This window comes from Moschus berezovskii, chromosome 12 (assembly GCF_049115385.1).
Source record: "Moschus berezovskii isolate FMDL1 chromosome 12, NW_MosBer_1.0, whole genome shotgun sequence".
In the NCBI taxonomy this organism is placed as follows: Eukaryota; Metazoa; Chordata; class Mammalia; order Artiodactyla; family Moschidae; genus Moschus; species Moschus berezovskii.
The window spans coordinates 69,484,134-69,499,267 of NC_142471.1; the positions used below are offsets into that span (position 1 = coordinate 69,484,134).

The 15,134-nt window shown below is 39.3% G+C and overlaps 1 protein-coding gene across 6 annotated transcripts in view; it reads right to left on the minus strand.

Annotated features, from left to right (window-relative positions):
* Positions 1 to 579: 579 nt before the first annotated feature.
* Positions 580 to 15,134, minus strand: part of NT5C2 (5'-nucleotidase, cytosolic II) — a 103,736-nt gene continuing 89,181 nt past the window's right edge. For all 6 annotated transcript variants that reach the window (XM_088842291.1, XM_055424744.2, XM_088842292.1 and 3 more), the window contains 13 exons: positions 12,313 to 12,404; positions 12,122 to 12,179; positions 11,021 to 11,114; positions 10,381 to 10,434; positions 8,111 to 8,194; positions 7,070 to 7,111; positions 5,781 to 5,888; positions 5,452 to 5,518; positions 4,612 to 4,782; positions 3,160 to 3,211; positions 2,983 to 3,043; positions 2,656 to 2,832; positions 580 to 2,062 (listed from right to left, as the gene is read on the minus strand). In XM_088842291.1, the coding sequence (XP_088698417.1) occupies positions 1,820 to 2,062; positions 2,656 to 2,832; positions 2,983 to 3,043; positions 3,160 to 3,211; positions 4,612 to 4,782; positions 5,452 to 5,518; positions 5,781 to 5,888; positions 7,070 to 7,111; positions 8,111 to 8,194; positions 10,381 to 10,434; positions 11,021 to 11,114; positions 12,122 to 12,179; positions 12,313 to 12,404 (1,303 nt within the window). In that variant the 3' untranslated portion in view covers positions 580 to 1,819. The remainder of the gene's footprint in view (positions 2,063 to 2,655; positions 2,833 to 2,982; positions 3,044 to 3,159; positions 3,212 to 4,611; positions 4,783 to 5,451; positions 5,519 to 5,780; positions 5,889 to 7,069; positions 7,112 to 8,110; positions 8,195 to 10,380; positions 10,435 to 11,020; positions 11,115 to 12,121; positions 12,180 to 12,312; positions 12,405 to 15,134) is intronic.

A 15,134-nucleotide genomic window follows, 5' to 3' on the forward strand; every position in this document is an offset into this window, starting at 1 on the left:
AATGTGAGCTTGTTGGTCCTTACTCTAACAGGGAGAATATTTAAAGATACTAAGTCAGCCAGATACTATCTGGCTTTGGGATCACTGAAGACATTGTCATACTGGGCAACATCTTCATCTTGAATGAGAATAATTAATATCTGGGGTGACCTCATTTGCTACCATTTAAAACAGGGGCAGTATGTAACTGCTATCTGCAATAGCATTTCCAACCTAATACTTAAAAAGCGGCATTCAATTCCTAATAGATAACACATGCACATGCCTTGATGTGACGATGTAAAGCCATATATATTGAAAGTGGTAAAGCAATATAGCCTTGGCTAAGTTATTGAGCTTATGGTGTTCCCTACCTATAAAATGACTTTTGGAAAAAAAAAAAAAAGCCCCATGTTGTAGTCCTGTACCAAAATAGTTTACATTAAAAAACTGAGGCCCATTTAAGTGCTATAAATTTGGCCATTAATCATACTAGACTATATTTCCTTTAACAGAAAGTCAAATTGATATCACTGAGTCAAACCTAAACCCACCTGAACTAGCAGTCTATAGTTGTGCTAAGGAAGGGCTCAAAGTCAGTATTAGAAATATTATACTTTATTGATTCTAGAGCAGCTAATCTACCGTCCCGTGTTGACAAATAACAGTAAGAATGGAAGAAACATATGAAAGTTAAAGTGAGCGTCTACACCACTGTGGAAAATGTTCTAACAAGGTTCACTGTTCTGAAGAGGCAGTTATAATACCTTAAAGTGTACAGTAATGATCCATTCTTGTTCCAAGCAACAAGAAGTGATTTCACTTGGGAGTCTGAAGTGTTTATTCACACTGATTGTGCCCTCTGTTTTTGTCAATGCTTCTGACTCACAAAAAAGCCCTCTTCCCACCCTCTAATGCTTGAGTTTAAAAGACAAAGAGGATAGAGAAGGCTGGAATGAGGTGGCATGAGCTACCTGTATGGCCCACATTAATGAATTTTACTCACTTGTGGTAAAGAAGGAGGCTCTGTTCTTTTCGGGTGGCTTGCTCCTTTGGCCTCTTTCAGCTAAATTCTTTCCACAGATTTACCTCAGATGGGAAAAAGACCATTTTGGGGGGAAAAAAAATTTTTTTTTTTTCAATTTTTCCTATCAATCTAAAAACTTGATGTGGATGAAGACTTTTGCCTTAAAATGCAATCACTGCAGTCCATTCCAGACCAGCCCTACAGCAAGTAGAGAACACTCCTGCAAAGCCACTGATAGCAGCCTTACCAGAGTCATGGAAAACACCTGAAAGCTTGTAAAGAAACCCTGACCTTAACAGAAGACTACATTTGATAATGGAAATAATATATTTCTCCACTGATATACAATACTTATGTAATGCACTGAAAAAGATGGGAGTTTGGAGTAAGAGCACAATTTGTACCATAACGTTTTTGGATCCCATCTTCCCATTGTGTCCTTGCTCCACTCTGAGCCCCTTCGCCACCCTTAGTGTATCTGGATAATACACTGCCACACGCCAATGATGAAACAAGACAAGGAAACCGCGTCACAAGCCACGATGGAGCCAGTTGCATGCAGTTCAGCCCAGCTTTACCCTTACTTTCCTCCAGTACAGACTCCAATTTTGAACCATCTGCAAAGAGTGCAGACACACAAAACTAAACAAGTATCTCCCTATGATTAGAATATTTTAGTCTTCAGAAACTTTCCAGATGTACCTTTGATGGAGCCCCCCCACCCCCCACTAGGACCCACACAGGGACACCCTTTGCTCCGGTGAGTCCTGCCAGAACTTGTGTAATGAGTGCTCGGCGTCTGCATCTTCCTCCTCACTCCTCCTCTTCCTCCTCCTCCTCCTCCTCATCGTCATCTTCGTCATGGCAGTGTGTAATTTCCTGGGGGGCCAGTGGGAAGAGGTTGGGGGGCTTAATCTCACTAATTGACCGTGTCAGTTGGTGCCGCTTGTAGTCGGTATCTTTGAAATCCACTGATGTGCGGTTCCGGGTGGCGAGAGGGGACTCCATCTCATTGATATCTACATGTGTGTGTTCCACTGTTGACTCATGAGGCATCTACAACAAAGCCAGAAGTTCAGAAAGCAGGTGGAATAGACACAGCAGCCTCCCAGGTCCTAAGCCCTCTGCCTGTGTTAGATGGCTGCACAGAAACTCCCAAAATGGACCAGAGGCCAAGCCAATTCAGTTAAAGTATCTTCTTAGAACTTCCTAAAGCTCTCTATCCTCTTTTCCCTCCCAAACCCTCAGAACTGTGCCCAGATCAGATACTATAGTCTAAAACTGCTAAGATGAGAGAGAAATTACTATTTCACAGCTAAAAAGTCTTGAAATCTAGATGAGTATTATTAACAGAATATAGGAATATAAATTACACTTCTCTCATTTAGTACTAAATAGAGGAAAGCCTTCACCATTCAAACAACTTCTAAATCTAATAGTTTCAGAGTAAAGTTAAACTCTGTAACATTCTATCTTGATTGTTCTTTCTCAGACTCCTTTTTGTGCAACCATGTAACCTGGCCACAGGCTCTGCCCATTAGAAAGAAATGATCTAAACTTTCCTGTGCCATGCAGATAGCTAGTTGCAGAACTTGGCCTTAACAGTGTATCTTAACTGCAAATAGTGGCCTTGGGCTGTATTAACTCACCAAGACGTGGGCAGCTCTGAAGAGGTAGCTGAATGGGTAATACAGCAGGTTGATGAAAGATGCTGCATAGAGATCAGCATAGCGCATCACCTGACTGGCAAAGAGGGTCTGCCGGGAGCCACTGCGGAACAGGCTCCCCATCATCCCGTAGCACATGTCCATGTCGTGAGTTACTTTCTAAAACAGAGAACAAGGTTAACACTTAGCTCATTCAGTAGACATTTACTTAACACTGGCTATGTGCCACTGCCTGTATAAAAGCAGAAATACAGAAATCACTTCAAGTTTATTTTCCAAGCTTTCTCCCAAATCCCATTTGGTGGATACCTTAATACGTCTCTGGATGGAGCTGATATCTGGGCGTTCATTGCTGCTGCTGTCAAGGTGCCTGGAGACAAGAAAAATCCAGTGAAAATCTCTAGAAAGGATGTCTTGGATATCTAGGTGACTCCTGAAGAGGTAGATGGCTTTTAGGGAAGAAATTTTTGATACGTGGAAACTTACTTGTAGAGTTCAGCCAAGAAAATATCCAAGCTCTGAAGCTCTTCGAAAAGTGCTAAAGTTTGGAAGAAAAAGGAAAATGTTTTAAGTAAATCAAAAAGCATCTAGTTTTTAACTATTACTAAAAACTAAATTAAAAGGTTTCAGATATGGCTGAAGAGTAAAGCTGTAGGTGACTGTATAAAATGATTTGCCTCACCTTCAGGAAAACCCATTAACACTGCTTGGAGTCTGGCAGCAGATGACACCAGAATTTCTTCTTTAACTGCCTTTCCTCCCCCCTCGAAACCACTAACTATACAACTTTCCCAACTGGATGCTTATTCTGAGCTTCAGTTCAGTTCAGTTCAGTCGCTCAGTCGTGTCCGACTCTCTGCGACCCCATGAATCAACAGCACGCCAGGCCTCCCTGTCCATCACCAACTCCCGGAGTACACTCAAACTCATGTCCATAGAGTCGGTGATGCCATCTAGCCATCTCATTCTCTGTCGTCCCCTTCTCCTCCCGCCCCCAACCTTTCCCAGCATCAGAGTCTTTTCCAGTGAGTCAACTCGTAAGTGCCAATTCATACCCCATCTCAGGTATGTCAGCAAAGCAAGTGTTAGCAGTTTCACTTTTGGGTAAAAGAATGAGTCACAAGTTCAGAAAACAGAACCAAATCAACTAAACTTCTGAAGTTCCAAAGGTGGAAAGCTGAAAAGAAAGTGAAAGTGTTAGTCACTCATTCGTGTCCGAATCTTGGTGACTCCATGGACTGTAGCCTGCCAGGCTCCTTGGTTCATGGGATTTTCCAGGCAAGAATACTGGAGTGGGTTGCCATGGCTAACCAGAAAGTCCCACCAAGAACTACAAGCAGTAGCAACAGCCAAATATGTTGCAAGCATTCCAGCCTTTTTCAGCCTGGGTTCCCCAAAGAGAATTAAGCAGTGATGCATCCACTGTATATAACAAATAATCTTGATCTACCATCTGTGGGAGAACTGAGAGTCATATCAAATCATCTTCTTTGTTTTGCAGTTCAAATGAGGAACCTTTCTCTCAGTTGAGAAAGGTTGTTACTTCTATCTCCTTTATAAAGACAGACACACTGCCTCAGTTAAGTCTCAGCAACTTTAAGTCACAGGGTGTCTCAGCATCTGCCTAAGGGCATGAAGATATTAAGTGGTAAAGCCAGGGTTACTACCTGAGGTAGGCTGAGTTTTCAGAGCAGTAACATTCTATATTTTAAAAGAATTCAAGAAAAGGGTGAAACAAGATAACCTCTCCAAATTCTGGACTTGTGTGAAAGTCTCATATGTGGCTATATGAGAAGGAGGTACTCAAATATTATGACCTGCCTCTGACTCCCTGCATACAAAGTAATGGTTCATCAAAGAGGACTGATTCATAGCTAGCCATTAAGATATAAACTAGCAATAGAAAAGATTTATAAAGTAAGAATAATGGTTCCTTACAACTCTTATCGGTCCAAACATGCAGTTCCTGTGCGAGTTCAGGAATCACCAAGAAAGTTCGCCACCCTTGCCGTTTCTTTGATTTTAAAATGTCCCCAAAAATGTGATCTCCAATATACAAAATGTCTTTGCCCTTGGCTCCCAACAGATCACAAATCGTATCAGAGGAACCTGAAACAATGCAATGAGAAAATAAAAACCAGCATTCCAAGTACCATAACCATTAGATAGTATATAGATTAATTCCATTCTTTTGAGGAGTAGACTGGAAAAAGGGCTCACCTTTCTTAAGACAAGGACTCACCATTGTCTTTTTTCATCATTCTTTTTACTGCCTCTATGACAAGGCCTTTAGCTCCACTGTGCTGATCAGAGCTTTCGATCCCCAAATCCAAAAGCAACAGAACCACGTCTCAGCTTGAGGGACCATAACCCTCCAAAGCACCACTACCATTTCTCCTCACAGATCTGCCAGTAGGTTGGCTTTGTTCAACTGCTTCTCATTCCAATAAAATATGCATCTATTTCTGGAGGGACTCCTAAAACCCCCTTGAGGCCTTGGGAACCATCCACATGATTCCAACACTGAGAAAATGCCTCAGATAGGCAGAGGAGGAGGACAGGAAAAACTGGTCCTTTTAGTGAAAATCAAATTAGGACATGCTGACAACTTCTCAAACCCAGCCTCCCAACTCTTTAGTAGGTGACTGAAGTGCTTACCTTCAGGAGACACTATCTTTAGAATACTAAAGAGCATAAGCGCATGGTGTCAGGAGGACGCCAAAGCTTTCACAGTGAGATTCAAGCACAGACTTACATAAAGGAAAGTGCGTGACTCACCCCCAGAGTAGACGATGCCATGCTGTAAGGGGCCCGTGTAGGTACCAATTTTCAGCTTGCCAGTTTTCTGTGAGAAAAGAAATTTGGATTTTGTAAAGCTATCACAATCTCCACCAAAAATGCTACTTGGCTAGGCAGCCAAATGAATGTCACTTTTGAATTATATTCATTTGAATTATTCAGCTGTATTAATTGAGACCAAAACTCTAACTTCAAAAGAGGAGATGAGGCTAGTAAGTTAAAAATACCTGTTTCCTGGGGGAAGAATAGGAGGAGGGGAAGGAGGAACATGGATAACTGCTCGTGGACAGACCATCCTCTCAACTTACAGTATCCACCTGACGCAGTACTGTGCCTTCTCCAAAGAACAGTGGTTTCCGTGCGTCCACCAAGATCAGGTCAAAGTAGGACTGCCACGGTCGATGAGAGCTCCCAGGCTGATGAGGAAGAAACAGTGAAAGCCAAAACATCACTCCTAATCTAAAAGCACTACTGTTTCATCTCAAGTCGGATGAAAGCAATATATAAATACTAAGTAAAACCAGAAAATGCCACTATTAAAAACATATTGTGGCTTATTATAAGCCACATCCTTTTGAAAGCAGGCAAAGTGAAAATATAAACAATGACTCTAATAATCTCTGTATTTTAAATTGTTTCACCTACTTACTAATTTATTTCAAGCAATTTAACACATGAAAGAGTGTGCTCATACTCTAAAAATGGGCTTAAGAGGCTCAAAGGGGCTAAGGAGAGATGCAAAAAGACAAATATGTAAGAGACGACTAAGAGAGAGGCAGTTTAGCATCAGAACTGAAGTATATAGCTAACACAAAACTATTATTAGCAGATTTTATGGGTTATGCTTTCAGAGTGGTGGTTCCAGGTACACACTGGTCTTTGGCTCATACTGCAGGCTAATCAGCACTAATGTGGAAGGTATGCCCATTAACAGTACTTCATCCTTAACTGGAACCATGGCTTTTACCTTTTAAGGTCAAGACAAAGAGCACTAAATACTGTGCTTTTGGGGGATCTCAAAAGTCATTAACATTTATTCAGAGAAGCCTAGTGACTAGAAACCTAGTGACTAAACCTGGGTCTCTTGCATCGCAGGAGGATTCTTTACCATTTGAGCCACCAGGGAAGCCCCCTAAATTGTGATTAGTATTCATTAAATCCAAGTATGGCCATACAGAAGGAATGAAGACTTCTGTGCTTAGTATCAAAGTCAGCTGTTCTTTTGACACAAAACTCAGCAATTACTAACAGCAGAATATAGAAGCTGTTAAGAATATATACATTTTCTGTTACTTTTAATAAGATTATCTCTTTCAACCTGAATATTCCTTTTTGTCACACAAATTTAGCAATTCTGTATAATTCTTAAGACATAAAATTCTGATCCCATCCTACTAAATACCACACGAATCTCTTATTTCTGTCTACCAAGTTTTCAAATTGCTAGCAACTTTAAATTATACTAGCTCCTGCATTACTTCTAATATTAATGAAGATTTCTGGATGGCTCCTGACCAATTCCTTATGCTTAATATTCCATAATATTAAAAGCAATCATTACTACTAAACCAACAGTCTGTTATATTACAGAGAGTACCTTGGGGCCATGTGGGAAATCAAACAGGTAAGTCATAATTTTCTGGAAAAAAGAAAATACAACATAAGACCCATTTGCTACTTCTGCAAAAGATATAGGACACCTAAGTTAAAGCACACACAAGCTTTTTATAAGACATGTCTTTTTCAATACAAGATTCGTTACATTCTTGTTTCCTCTAAAGTTTATGAAATCACAGGAGTTGAATCTAGAAATTAATGCTTCATCACAGCAAACAAATGCAAGCTTCTGACATTCTCAGTAGAACACAGGGTTCTTCTAGGAGATATTTTTATACAGATTCATCCATATATTCCTATCAAGTTGTCCGAGTGGACCAGAACACGTATTTGGAGGTAAGGGGTATCCGAGATGGGTGTAGAGAAAACTGATGATTCACATGGAAATAACACACCGTGGCCCTCTTACTACTGTTTCCAGGACAATCAAGCCAACTTACTCCAAATCACCAGATTTCTAAATCAGCATTTTACATAAAGAGGGTTAGCAAGCACTAAGCTTGCTAGGACTATGAACTTGTAACCAGCTTAGCAAAAGTAACATGAGGTTAAGGAATTAAATCAGCTTTTCTATATGCTTTAATCATGGCAAAAATTTTAAGAGGTAGCAAATTTTGATGGCTAAGAGTCAAAACACCTTTTTACCATCTATTGCTGTCTGGCTCCCAACAGCAGGGAGGGAACATATGTACACATGTAATAAAGGGTGTAACTTTTCAAGTTGTAGAATGACACACAAAGACACAGAAGACATTTTAATCAGCACAAATGTTTTAAATAACCCCAAAATGAAAACCTTTAAGTAGCCAATTGTAATCAGGGAAAACTGTCGAAAGAAATATTCATAAAAATTTGAGAACCACTATGATGTGCCTTTTATTTTTGCTTTTTTCATTCTGCTTTCAAAATGAAATGGCAAAAAACTACTCTCACTTAATAAACTACCTTCTTCATTATATTCACAGTTCTTTAGTCCAAAATAATTCCTTTGTATAAAGAAACAAATATATTAAACACTTACATCTGTATATTTATAGTCACTGTTGGTGGCAAGAAATACTTTTCCTACTTCCTTCATCCGGCTCAGAAGCAAAGGCAGTTTTCCCTGAAATGTAATTATGATGATGAGCGAAACAGTAAAACACAAACACAGATCTTCTTCCACATGTGATAGGGATTATGTCCCGATAATACACTGAACATGGCAACTAGCCTAATCTACGTAAAATGTGCTGAGAACATACATTATCCTACAGTTGGGAAAAATCATCTAACACAACGTCTACTGTAACTTACAGAACACTGTACTTAAGGTGAAAAGCAGAATGGATGCATCAGTTGTTTACCCTGTGATCTCTTGGCTGACTAGGAGCTACTGCTCCCAGCATCTCGGGAGTATCAGAGGGCATATCACTAGGCCAGGAAAAGATTCAAAATTCAACACACAGTTTATACTGAAATGTATCACCAAATATATATATTTGGTTCCTGTGAGAGTGCATATGTATCTATATTCACTTACACTGTGGAGTGGTCAGATACTAGACTTTGTCTACTGAAACAGCAACAGGTGATGCCCTTTAAGGGACGGTTGGTTGCTTTCAGAATTTTGCATTTAGAAGATCACATTGTCATTGTGCATTAATTATTATACATGTAGAATAATATGGTGTATATAATAGACATATATAAAATATATAATTATATGCCTATTAAAAACATAACTTTAACTTCCTCTTTATGTCTGTCTCAGGAAAGAGTTTCAATTACCTTGTAACCTCTTAAAGTAAGTGAATTAAGTGTGTTATAGATTAGGAGAAGCCAATTTTAAAAAATCAGCTAAAAAGAGTATTAGATATGGTCTCAGTGTGTACACTTTCATTTTACGAAATACCTTGCAGAAATGGCATGATGTGCATAGAATTCAACTTGAAAGTGCCCAGACTCATCTGCAGCTGCTGCTGCTGCTGCTGCTGCTAAGTCACTTCAGTCGTGTCCGACTCTGTGTGACCCCATAGACGGAAGCCCACCAGGCTCCCCTGTCCCTGGGATTCTCCAGGCAAGAACACTGGAGTGGGTTGCCATTTCCTTCTCCAATGTGTGAAAGTGAAAAGTGAAAGTGAAGTCGTTCAGTCGTGTCCGACCCTTAGCGACCCCACGGACTGCAGCCTACCAGGCTCCTCCATCCATGGGATTTTCCAGGCAAGAGTACTGGAGTGGCTTGCCATTGCCTTCTCCGCATCTGCAGCTACACAAGGAAATTCTGACACCTGATGTGACCAGAAAGAAAACAGTCTTTCCTTCTCTCACAGTAAATAGGTTCCTTCACTCAAATCCCCTTGCACTGCTCCTGAACCCCTCAGTATTCTTTCTTGAAACAACAATCATGGACGTGGGAGTGGATGGGAAATAGGAGGTACAAAGTCTGAAAATAAGACATCTTTACCAAAGAACTTTGAGGGGATAACTGCATCTACTACTTTTACTCTGGAAGAAAGGAAGAAGTTATCTCATCTTAGTGCTCTGTGTGTGTGTCTGTGTATTTTTTATTTTGAAATAATTTCAGACTTAACACAAAAATTGTAAAAATAGTACAGAGGGTTCCCATGTATTTGTCATCCAGTTTCCCTTAATATTAACATCTTAACCACAGTACCATGATCAAAACTAAGAAATTGACACAATGCTGTTAACTATAGACATTTAAACTTTTTATTATGTTTACCACTAATGTCTTTTGAAGTATTTTAAAGCTTTCCTCATTATTCCCAGTTGATAAGGTTAAAGACAATTTAAATAACAGTCACACGTACATTTTTTTAGATGATCTAGTGCCATGGTTATGATTCAGAGTACACTGAGGTGTGACTTTTGGCTTTCTACTTACTAACTGTATGAACTTGGGCAAGTTACTTAATCCTGAGTCCCCAGTTTCTTCATCACTAAAGCAGAGGTACGAAAAACTAACTCAGGGTTTTATGGAAGTTTAAATGGGATAATGAATGTAAACACTTAGCACAGTAATATGTACATAGTAACCACTCTATCTGCTATTACTATAATTAGAGCTAAAAGGATAAATGAAATACTGGTCCTCTTTGCCTAATAAAAAACAGGAAAAACAAACCCATGCTCCACCTGAGACTGCTTGGTGATTATACTTGGCATGTGTTAAACTGCCAAGACAAAGAAATATCTTCTCTTGTCCACTGCGTTATAAATAAGCTTGTTAATTTCCCTAATAGGTAAAGGAAACTATCATGCAGATCTACTTTTCCCTTTACTACTTACATCTTTGACTACATACTTCTCAAGATTTTCAACTGTCTTTTCCTTAAGGGAACCCTAGACAAAGAAAGAAAAAGAAAGCAAGAAAAGAACAAAATCAGTTTTTAAGTTTATTATAAAAACTGTGCGTACTATTAGCTTAAATGCATTTCTTAAATATTTCCAAAATTAAAATGGCAGATGTGATTTGCTGCAACTCTGCCTCCAAAATGTATCTAAAATAGAAATCAAAAGGCATTTCATGTTTAATCCAGCACAATTTATAATAAATGTAAACATATTATTAATCAGTTAATGTTATCAGCCAAGCGGGAAGTATCTGGAAAAAACAAATGGACCACAATCATCCTGAAAGGATATGGTAAGTATAACCCTAACACTAAAATCTCTTCCAGTAAGTCTGGAAAATGCAAACGGAAATAAGACCTAGAAGCCAAGCAACACCACTGAGGAAAGACCAGCATTACCTCTGTAAGCCAGATAGCCAAAGTCAAGGACAAAAGTATTCTAGAGAGCGATCACTAGAGGTAAATCCCCCTTTTTTAACAGGTGAAAAACTCTGCTGTTTGCACTTGGCAAGTTAATGTCAGACCATAAAAGACACGTCAGGCAGTAAGCAGGTGAAGCAGCAGCCCCTAGGTACCTTGTAATGAACCCAGTCAACTGCGTCTCTTACATCCTGGAACATACTCCGGTAAGACATGAAGAGGTCCCCGTCTTTAAATCCTGTTTCACAGCTACAGAAAGATGAAAAGAACATGACAGGGAATCCAAAGGAGGGTAAATAAAGGGAATACCAAACACTGCCCAGGGGACCCAAAGGTTCCTTTGTCACATAATAAAGGCTGTGTGGCTCATTTGGAAAATAATCACTCCCTAATGAAAATCCATTCTGACCATCAGAGATGACTATAGTGTTCAATGGAATATAGTAACTGAACAGATACAAAATGGTAGAAGAGTAAGATGGAGGCTAAAAGGCTAGTTCCAGAAATAACAGGTTTTTTTATTCATCACTTGTAAGAAACAGGTTCCCATCAAAGAAACATTTAAAATTGGTAATTTAGGTTCTCTCCACCCTGACTTTTCTGACACTGTTTCTAGGTATTAAGGTATTGTCTATTTTTTAGTTATCTTAGTGGCTCAACCAAATTTAATGTCTTGAAGTGGGGAAGGACTAAAGAGGATAAGAAGTTAGCAAACTCTGGCACATATGGCCGAACTTAACAATTCCCCCTAGAAAGGAAAGGAAATCTTTTTTAAGACTTAAGCACATTTTTACTTCAGGGAGGATAAACAGTATCTTCCTCAATCAAATCTTGCTGGGCCTGGGAATGAAACGAAATTACTACCCCTGAATGGCTCTTGGGTAGCTGCTGTGAAATGAGTTGGGGGGTTTTAGTGCAATTCTGCTTGGACAGATAGTCATCACACAAACCTCCCACTCAGTTGTCACAATTAGCACCTCTGCTGGCCGTCTTCATTCCCAGGAGAAGCCAATCAGAAGTGGTCCCTTCCACACATGGCTGCAGCACACTGGCAAGGAGAGGGCCGTGTGGGAGGTGAGGGCCTGCATGGAGCTGCTGGCGCTGTCCCATCTCTCAGGCTGGCACTGTGGCATCTCTCACTAGCACTAAATTCACTTCAGAAAAGCAGAAAAGACCTACAATGGCCAGTTCTCTAAAACCCTGCACATTAATTTTAAAAAATCAACTGGAAAAAGAAAATTATAGTACACACATACCTGGTATATCTGGGACAATTAGTAAAAAAATCTACTAGGCAGGCCAACAGGTAGGTCTCTGAAAAATGAAGAATAGATATTCATAAGCTATAAGTGAGATAATTCAAATCTGTTTATCTCCCTTGAGCAAAGACAAATGATCATGGAAAGAAGGGGAGACATCAGTACATGTAAACATAGAATGAATCTACCTGGTAGGTTGAATAGTGTGTTCAGAATGTAAAATCTTTCAGTGTCATCTCGTTGAATAAATTTATTTGGATACTGCTCTCTAGTTTCTGGTCTGAAAGAAAAAAAAAATTAACTGACATTCAAAATAATATAACTCTGAGACGTATTCATCATTCAAAAATTAATTCAAATATTTTGGTGGCTATATGCAAGGCGGGGTTCCAAATAATACACATGGGAAACTCTGAAAATGAAGAGGCTCATTCACTGTTTCAGCCCCCTAAATCATTCTCAGTCTGGCTAAGGGAGGGAGTCGCACACACAGACAATTGTACAGGTCCAAACAGAACTGCCGCAAGAAAGGCGCAAAGAAAACAGAGGAAAGGGAGAGAGACCATTTCCACTTAATGGGCAGAGAAAACGGAATGTAGAGAGGAAAACCTAGCAAGAATCCATGAAAGTCATGGCATATGAGCTGATCCTTAAAAGCTAAACAGCTCAATCTAGAAACTAGTCAAATTCAAGTAGAGAAAGGGGAACAGAAAAATAAAGCTAGAAAGATGAATTGAGGCAATCATGCTATTGTTTTTATATATTTTTCATCTGAGCTAAATTGTAAAAGTATTAAGTTAGTTTGGAGTATTAGGATAAAATGGAAAAAGAAATGTGATGTGTTGCAAAAAACGGCTACAAATCTTTCCTATCCCTTAGTAGTGTGACTTAAGAGGCACAGTCTCTCTCTATCCTTGAATACAGGCCTGAGTAACAGAAAATGGGATCCAAGAAGACTTGGAAAACACTTGTGCATTAGGGCCAGTGTACTCCTGCTGGAGAATAAAAGGTCCCATGCAGAAATGAGGTGCCCCCAACAACAGGCTGCCCACTGTCAGACATGTGCATGAGGCCATTCTCGATCAGCTGAGCAATTCTAGAAATGCTCAGCTGACTCAGAATTTTGAGCTAAATCAAACGGCTACTGGTTTAAGCCACTAAGTTTTTAAGTCATTTAGTATACAGCAAGAACTAACCCTAGTCCATGGGGCCACAGAGCCGCACATGACTGAGCGAATGAACTGAAGAACTGACACAAACACAGAGGCCTGGGAAATCAGTTAGGGGTTCCTGCAGGAGTCCAGTTGAAAGCATGAGGGGCATGGGCATGTCCTAGAGTGGGTGCAAAGGAAATTAAAGAGAAGAATCACTCAAGAGGGATTGCCAAGGTAAAAAGAACAGGCAATTGAACAGATGTGGTGGATGAGGGACATACAGGCAAAGATGATAATTCTCACACCATGGTGTCTCTGAGAGGGTGGTGGTAACATTAACTGAAACATAAAAACTAGATAAAATACAAGAGGAGTTTTATTTTGGATATGTTAATCTAAAAGTAAACATTTTTATAGGCAATTAGAAACAAAGGTCAAGAACTTAAAACAGAGATTCAAATTTGAGAGGTTGCTGGGATCCTCTACACACAGGTTAACAGATGCCGTCAGGTAGACTATTAGAGCAGAAGAGGCCACTTAAGAGTATGGAGAAAGAAGAGAAGACTGTCAAGGTCCACAGAGGACATTCAGAGTTTAAAAGAAAAAGCCAGTGAAACAAACAAAAATTGTTAAAGATGCATGAGAACCTTGAAGAGTGAAATAAAACACTGCAAGAAGAGGAAAGGGACAGTATTACTACAGAGAAAACAAAAAGGAGAAAAAAGAAAATATAAAAATGCACAGTCCTCACAATGAATATATGAAGATTAACTAATTTAAATAAAGGACACCAAATTTAAATTTCATACTCAGGATAACTTGGGTAATGTTTGTTAACTACAAATGTCATAAACTCTACTTAGGAATATAAAATCACATTAGTTTCCTGTCCTAATCAGCATTCTGAAATAAGAGTTCCCAATGAACAATAACTTTGTGGAATATCATATCTTCTAGCTTTCCAAGATTTTCTGTAATGAAAATTAAAGCAGAAAGGAATAGTAATGATATACTTTCCTGAGTCAGGTTTAATAAGATGACATTGTCCTCTTAAATATCTTTCCCTATTCCCTTCATCATTTAAGAGTAATTCCTTTACATAAGGAAAGTTAATCATTAGGCAATTAGAACCCAAACTGACTTATAAATAAATACAGTTAGCAATTACATTTTGTTTAAGTGTCAAGTCACTGCTGCTGCTGCTGCTGCTAAGTCACTTCAGTCGTGTCCGACTCTGTGTGACCCCATAGACAGCAGCCCACCAGGCTCCCCCGTCCCTGGGATTCTCCATGCAAGAACACTGGAGTGGGCTGCCATTTCCCTCTCCAATGTGTGAAAGTGAAAAGTGAAAGTGAAGTCGCTCAGTCGTGTCTGACCCCTAGCTAGCATACATTTAAAATGAAAACTGACTCATAGAGACGTAATATATTATAAAAGAAGGGATGCTAGACTTAAAGTTAGGAAGAAAACAGAGTTCAGTATTGCTAATTATCTGTGACCCACAGACTAAAGATTTGATCTCAACATTATCCTAACCTAAAACTTTAAAAGCCTTTACTATTGCCTGAAAGAGGTTCCAACTCACAGGCAAGGCATGTAAGGTGATGCGTGGTGGAGCCATAGTTTTTCTTCCAACTCTGTTTACCACTATATTTCAATAATTATCTCCGTTTCCCTCCATCTTCATTCTGGCCTTCTCCATGGGCTTTCTAAAGACTGTACAGTGCTAAGTACTATTTGAATGATTCTGCATGTAACTCATAAATGATCTATTTCTGAAACAATATTAAATATATTTCCAAAGAAGCTATTTGGAAACTTTATTGGCTTCTTTGGGGGTAAGAAAGGAGATCTGT